Source organism: Callorhinchus milii, unplaced genomic scaffold (assembly GCF_018977255.1).
Source record: "Callorhinchus milii isolate IMCB2004 unplaced genomic scaffold, IMCB_Cmil_1.0 Scaffold7, whole genome shotgun sequence".
In the NCBI taxonomy this organism is placed as follows: Eukaryota; Metazoa; Chordata; class Chondrichthyes; order Chimaeriformes; family Callorhinchidae; genus Callorhinchus; species Callorhinchus milii.
This window is the reverse complement of record NW_024704748.1, coordinates 9,056,838-9,064,125: the sequence shown is the minus strand read 5'-3', so window position 1 is coordinate 9,064,125 and position 7,288 is coordinate 9,056,838. Positions and strand designations below refer to the sequence as shown.

Below are 7,288 nucleotides of genomic sequence, written 5' to 3'. Positions count from 1 at the left end.
AGGGGGAGCCCGGGGGAGGGGTGAGGGGGAACCACACACACCGGGAGGGGGAGCCCGGGGGAGGGTGAGGGGGAACCACACACACCGGGAGGGGGAGCCCGGGGGAGGGGTGAGGGGGAACCACACACACCGGGAGGGGGAGCCCGGGGGAGGGGTGAGGGGGAACCACACACACCGGGAGGGGGAGCCCGGGGGAGGGGTGAGGGGGAACCACACACACCGGGAGGGGGAGCCCGGGGGAGGGGTGAGGGTGGGGGGGAGAGGCTCCGCTATCCACAGGCCGCGCCCGGGGGACCCGGTAAGGCCGCTGCACACTTCCGGTACCGTCCGGCTTTGGCGCCAAGAACGGGATAAACAAACCCCAGAGACACGGAGGCGGGTGAGAGAGACGCAGTTATATATATATATATATATATATATACACACACAGACAGACAGACACACAGAGACACACACACACACAGACAGACAGAGACACAGACAGAGAGACAGACACACAGACAGACACACACACACACACACAGACACAGACAGACAGAGAGACACACACAGACAGACACACACACACTGAGAGACACAGACAGAGACAGACACACACACACACAGAGACACAGACAGACAGAGAGACACACACAGACACAGACAGACACACACAGACACACACACACACACACACACACACATACACAGACAGACAGAGAGACACACACAGACAGACAGACACACACACACAGAGACACAGACAGACACACACACAGACAGACACCACACAGACACACACAGACAGACAGACACACACACACACAGACACAGACAGACAGACAGACAGACAGAGAGACACACACAGACAGACACACACACACAGAGACACAGACAGACACACAGACAGACAGACACACACACACACAGACACAGACAGACAGACAGACAGACAGAGAGACACACACAGACAGACACACACACAGACAGACACACAGACACACACACACATACAGACAGACACACACAGACAGACACACAGAGACAGACACACACACACAGACAGACAGACACACAGACAGACACACACAGACAGACAGACAGACACACACAGACACACACAGACAGACACACACACAGACAGACAGACACACACACACAGACAGACACACACACACAGACAGACAGACAGACACACACAGACAGACAGACACACACACACAGACAGACAGACACACACACACAGACAGACAGACACACACACACACAGACAGACACACACACAGACAGACACACACACACACAGACAGACACACAGACAGACACACACAGAGAGACACACACAGAGAGAGAGAGACACACACACACACAGAGACACACACACAGAGACACAGACAGACAGACAGACAGACAGACAGGCAGACAAGATAGACACACACACACACAGATCAGGGACAAGGAGTTTAGTAGAGAGGGAGAGACCAGGAGAGGGGTCCGGGGCTCTGGTGTGAGAAACTGGGAACCTGTGATGTGTGAGAGAGAGAAAGAGAGAGCCTTTGGTAAAGGATACCAGTGGGGAAGGGGGGGAGAGAAACAGACCCAATAGTGTGTGAGAGGGGAATGTAATGGATAATTCTAGTCCCCGAGTGGGTGGTGGGCGGTGGCTGTTTATTACAGTCCCGAGGTGGGGGTAATGGAGGGCTGATGATTATAGACCTGGGGTGGGTGTAATGGAAATCTGATTTCCCCCCTCAGGCATGGGGCTGCTGGAGAAATGCCAGGAGTATTTTGGGACCTCCAACCTCTATCGTGTTCTGGCTGTGAGGAAAGAGGCCACAGAGGGAGAGATCCGGAGGGGATATCACAAGGTTTCTCTCAAAGTCCATCCAGACCGGGTGACTGAGGATGAGAAGGAAGAAGCCACTCAGAGATTCCAGGTGAGTCTCTTCATCCACTCGCCAGCTTGTTACACCATACCTGTGCCATCCATCCCATGAGCAGTGTTACCTTGTCTCGGCTGGTGCTCCTGTCACTTGTCGTGCAGTATTGGCATTTAGCTGGAGATTAGCTAACTGTCCTGTAGTGTATTGGTTAGTGCGCTCACCTCGTAAGTGAGAGGATTCAGATTTGATTCCTGGGAAGGGCGAAACCTTAGGAAAGTTTCCTTACTCCATGCGCCTCTGTTTACCGAGCAGTGAGTAGGAGCTCGGTTGTTTGTCGATTGGCGGATTGCTTTCTGGGGTAATAATCGCGCCCCCCAATCCATGACTGTGACTCATCTGTAACAGACAATAAAAATTAATGGTGAGAAAAACATACATGGGGAATAACAGTACTTTGTGAACACCCTGAAGATTGTGACTTTACTAACTGGAACGCTGGGGGAAGCTTTGCCAGGTACAGCCTAGTAACTCCTTGCATTTGTTCAACCAGATCCTGGGTAAAGTGTACGCTGTGCTGAGTGAGGAGGAGCTGCGGGCAGTGTACGATGAGCAGGGCATCGTGGATGAGGAAGTGGAGACCCTGAGTCAAGAGCGGGACTGGCAAGAGTACTGGAGGCTGCTCTTCAAAAAGGTGCTGATCACGAGAGGCTAAGGGAATGACCAGCCACCGGCTATAGTATCAGGGAAAGCTTCAATTCCTGTGAACATAGGCCACAGTTATGGCTTGTTAGAGAGGGAGTAAATGGAATGGGATAGCTATAAAAGCTTACAGATTCAGAGGATATCAAACCAATTTGGATTTTTTCTAATTCCAGTCCTTTCTTGAGGGTTCCACGGTGCTCTCCCTCTCTATCTCAAGACCCTCCTCTTCGACCACTCTTCGGTCACCCTCCTACCCCCATCTTACCTGCCATCCACCCACCAATTAAAAAACCCCAGCTTGGATCCAAATCCCTGACTGTCCAGCGCCTTGAGATGTCCTCTCGATGTGAAAGACGCAATATAAATGTAATTTGTTGCTGTTTCTCAGTTTCTTTGTCTCTGTGCTATGAATCAGTCTCTCGTTCTCACAGGGTTCTATGTAAGACACATCACAGCAGCTTCACCTCGTCTTTACATGACCTTGACAGCAGGGAGCATTGTAGCTTTTGGGAGGCAGGAACCCAGACTCTCCCTCGTTACAGCCCAGATCTTAAGACCAATGATCATTGAATCCAGATCTTAAACCCTACGCTCTCTCCCTAACTGAGATTGAGATGCCGACCGGGGATTGAACCTGGGACCTTCTAGATTGACTCGATTCATCTCACTGAGCACCAATGACCATCCGTCAAATGTTGCACTTGATTTTTGACATGTGATCAAAATGTTAATCTGTGTTAATCTGCACCATCAGAACCCAGTGCATCGATCCACTACACTCTCACTGGCCTCCTATCTGCTGACCCCATCGGCCCCAGAATTTGGCGGTATATTAATTGGAGCCCATAGTGTAGTGGGTAGTGGCTCGCCTTGCAAGTGAGAGGATCCGAGTTTGAAACGAAGCAAGTTTCCTTTCTCTGCACGTCTATGTTTACCTAACAGTAAATAGGAACCTGGCTTTTTGTCGATTTGCAAATCGCTTTGCGCAGGTAATATTCTCCCCAAAAAATCCATGACTTTGTGGGATACTACTGTGTGCAAAACATACAGTAAATTCACTTTACAATATATTCTGTGAAGCGCTTTAAGACATTGCGACAGTGTGATAATTTGCTATATGCAGGATTATTTTTTTATTCTTGTTAACCCTTCTTTGCTTTACCGATTTGCTTCCAGGTGACGGTGGGAGACATTAAGGAGTTTGAGCAGAGGTATAAGGGCTCAGAAGAGGAGAGGGTGGACGTGAAGCAGGCTTACCTGGACCTGAAGGGCGACATGGATGGAATCATGGAGTCACTGATGTGTACCACGTTTGAGGATGAACCGCGGATACGGGAGATACTGGAGAAGGCCCTCGACGCCCAGGAGATCCCAGCGTTCCAGGCCTTCACCAAGGAGAGCACCAAGAAACAGAAAGCCAGGAAAAGGAGGGTAAGCAGAGAAATAATAACCCTTGCATTTGATATAGCACTTTATCACGTCGTTGAGACGTCTCCCAAGAGCTTCATAGAATAAACTGTAAAGTGGATTGACTGTATTTTGTGGGTGAAATGCCGAGGCGAATTGCTCAGCAGTGTCCCACAAACAGTCGTGGATTGAATGACCAATTTTTTTTTGAGGGATTATTACCCCTGGAAAGCAATCTTGTCAATTGACTAACAACCAGATTCCTATTTACTGCTGGATAAACAGAAGCGTGTGGAGTAAGGAACCTTGCATAAGGTTTTACCCCACCAGGGAGTGGAACCCAGGTTCTCTCACTTGCGAGTCAGCAGGCTAACCACCACACTATGGTTCACATATTGTCTGTGCTACCGATCGGCCATTCAGCTGTTTGACTTGATGTCTAACAATGTATTTTTTTGCTGAACTATGTCAGGGAGAGAAAGAGGCCAAAGAGGCGGAGGAGGCCAAGAAGGAGCTCGACTTAGATGACGGGGACGATTCCCTGAAATTGCTGATCCAGGTAACTTTCCTCCTGGCTTTTGCTGCCATTTCGATTTGCCTGCTGGAGATGCCTAACCGACCATATTACATGTAATTTGTCTTGTAAACCAGACTCACTGTGATGTAGCCGAACACTGACTCAACAGCCTCAGCAGCTCCATTAGAAATGAAGAGCTGGGTTAAGATTTCCAGTTTCTCTTAAGTTTTACATTTGAAATGTTTCTCTTTCCAATACGGATACCAGCTGGAGATTTCACTCTGTCAGCTTTCTGTATTGCACTCCACTCTTTCAGCCTTTCTCTTTTTTCTCTCCCTCTCTTCTGGCCCTGGTGCTATACTTCATATACTGGTCCTTTCTTCCCAGCAACTATCATCCAGTTACAGTTTACGTATTAAGGGAGATGGAAAAGAGTGAGAGAGGGGATGAGAATCCACCATTGGACATCCGGCCTTTAGCCTTTCTGCCCCCACCCTCTGGAACTCCATCCACAAGCCCCTACATCTCGCCCCTCCCTTGCCTCCTTCAAGGCCCGTCTCAAGATCTTCCTTTTCGGCTGTGCCTTTGGTCACCCTCCTATCTCCACCCCTCCTGATCCCAGCCTGCAGCTCGGGTTTTAAATCCTGACTGTCCAGCACCTTGGAACGTCCTCCAGACTTGAAATGCGCTATACAAATGTAATCTATTGTAGAAGCTTTGCTAACTTGCAATTCTGTATGCAGCAAAAGCAGAAAAATCGGGGGAAGGAGATGGACAATTTCCTGGCAGCCATGGAAGCCAAGTACTGCAAAAACACCCAGAAAAGTGGGAAGAAAACAGCCAAGAAAAGGATGAAGTGAACGATTCAGAGTCTCTCTGAGGGACGCCAGGCAGATTGGTACGCTCCCAGACATATTAGCACATGGCTGCAACATAGACAATTAACTGTTCTGAGACTGGAACAGAACAGCTGTGATGAGAGATGAACCTATTTTTTGGGAAGTACAAAAAGAGAGCACACGGTGTCCTCTACTTCTGACATTGTCTCACATAAACTGTCTTGAACTGGTGCACGTTGTGTTTAAAGCACAGGACCTGTGCTGGACAGATCATCTCACTCATCTGTGTCTGCTGTTTGCTGGAGATTAAAAACAGTTATGTTGGATGATTTTTTCTTTGCTCTTTTTCTAACCCACCTGTCCCCCCTCCCACAAAAAAATCACCTTTTTTGGGGGTCAGCCGGATGTCTGGCACATGCGGAAACCCATCACCATGCTTGAGTATCCAAACCAAATCCAGAATTCCATGCATCCACCTACGCAAGGAAATTCTAAAGATAGATTGTTGGAATGGACGCACTCTTTCCCTGGAGGGAGTCATCCTCCTTACCTAATTCTGGAAATTATTAGGCGCAGATTGGCAAGAGACAAGACTTGGGGATCCTAGAGTGTGTGTTGGAGTAACTGCTGCAGTCTAATCAGCTAAAACCACATAGCTTACCATTGATACAGTATTGCTTTTCCACAAAATGGGAATGAACCTTCCCGTGTGTCTGGCAGTGAATCCGGCTTCCCGAGTGAGCTTATCCGTAAGATAAACTGGATCATCGAAGATGATATTCCGAGTTGATACTTGTGAAATGAATACCTCTTACCCAGGTTATACGGCATCATTTTCAGGCAGATAATGATCTGTCGCCATGTTCGTTGTAACATCTGTAACATGAATGGAGTGATGAGGCAAAATGGAACTCCTTTCAGCTCTGTAGTCTCATATCATTCACTGTATGTAATGGGGTAACAGGAATTTGTGGGCATCCTGTACTGTTGGGAGGAGTGAGAGGGTTAAGAGTTTGACCCTACTTTTGATTCTGTACCTTTTATATTTTCTGAATAGAATTGTGCACATCATAGTTCAATTTTGAGCATTTGAAATAAGGTTTATAACCAGTGGTGCCCGTCAGTGGCGGTGGTGAAGTGTTATTGGTTACAATGCTGTACAAAGCCTGGTCACTAATGGTCTCAATTCTCCTGCAATGTATTCGCTGATCCTTTACTTTCAATAAAAAATAATAAATTCTTACATTTGATATTGTGTCTGTGACGTCTCGGTCTCAAAGCGCTTCACGGTAATTTCTGTAGAGTGTTGTGATTGTGTGTTTGGGGCAGTCAGTTGAACAACATCCCACAAATAGCCATGAAGTAGTGAACATTTTTTTATTCGGGATTGTTGGTCAGGATACTGGGAGAAAAATGTTAAAATATTTTTAACAATAATAATCTTTGAATCTGATATAGCGCCTTATCACTTTGTTGCGATGTCTCAAAGCACTTCACAGCATTGTAAAATGAATTGACTCCATATTTTGTGGGCAAAACCCGGGAGCCAATTGCACATAGCAGTGTCCCACAAACAGTCATGGATAGAATAAATACATTTTAAATAAATCCCCTGGAAAGTGATCCCCTAATCGACTCACAACCGGGTTCCTATGTACTGCTTGGTAAACAGAAGCATTTGTTTGCGGTTTCAACATCCACCTGAACAGAAAAATCTGGGACCGCAGTTCAATGACAGCAATAACACGAAGAGCACTTTTGAGATGTTTTTGGACGTTCGATAAAGTGCAAAGATCAGTATTATAATTTGAGTAATTCAGTTGAATTCAATAATAATAATAATCCTTGCATTTGATATAGCGCTTTTCACGTCGGGAGGACGTCCCAAAGCGCTTCACAGAACGCACTGTAAAGTGAATTGACTGTATATTTGTGGGCGAACGCGGCAGCCAATTGCGCAC

At 47.4% G+C, this 7,288-nt stretch overlaps 1 protein-coding gene across 3 annotated transcripts; it reads left to right on the top strand.

Moving 5' to 3' along the window:
• The first annotated feature begins 240 nt into the window (after window positions 1–240).
• Window positions 241–6,577, top strand: dnajc9 (DnaJ (Hsp40) homolog, subfamily C, member 9). Of its 3 annotated transcripts, none has more exons than XM_007899179.2 (6): window positions 241–298; window positions 1,735–1,916; window positions 2,413–2,553; window positions 3,741–3,995; window positions 4,444–4,530; window positions 5,232–6,577. In XM_007899179.2, the coding sequence occupies exons 2-6, from the start codon at window positions 1,737–1,739 to the stop codon at window positions 5,346–5,348; spliced, it is 780 nt and encodes a 259-aa protein (XP_007897370.1). In that variant the 5' UTR covers window positions 241–298; window positions 1,735–1,736; the 3' UTR covers window positions 5,349–6,577. The 3 variants fall into 3 exon arrangements, with proteins under 3 accessions (XP_007897370.1, XP_007897364.1, XP_007897354.1); XM_007899173.2 differs by lacking the exon at window positions 241–298 and adding an exon at window positions 305–375; XM_007899163.2 differs by lacking the exon at window positions 241–298 and adding an exon at window positions 305–379.
• The last annotated feature ends 711 nt before the right edge of the window (window positions 6,578–7,288 follow it).

Excerpts from the sequence above, each read along its gene's own strand:
- dnajc9 (XM_007899179.2), top strand. The coding sequence starts at position 1,737 with ATGGGGCTGCTGGAGAAATGCCAGGAGTATTTTGGGACCTCCAACCTC. Across the intron at positions 2,554-3,740 it reads GGAGGCTGCTCTTCAAAAAG|GTGACGGTGGGAGACATTAA; the intron begins GTGCTGATCACG and ends ATTTGCTTCCAG. Across the intron at positions 4,531-5,231 it reads CCCTGAAATTGCTGATCCAG|CAAAAGCAGAAAAATCGGGG; the intron begins GTAACTTTCCTC and ends TTCTGTATGCAG.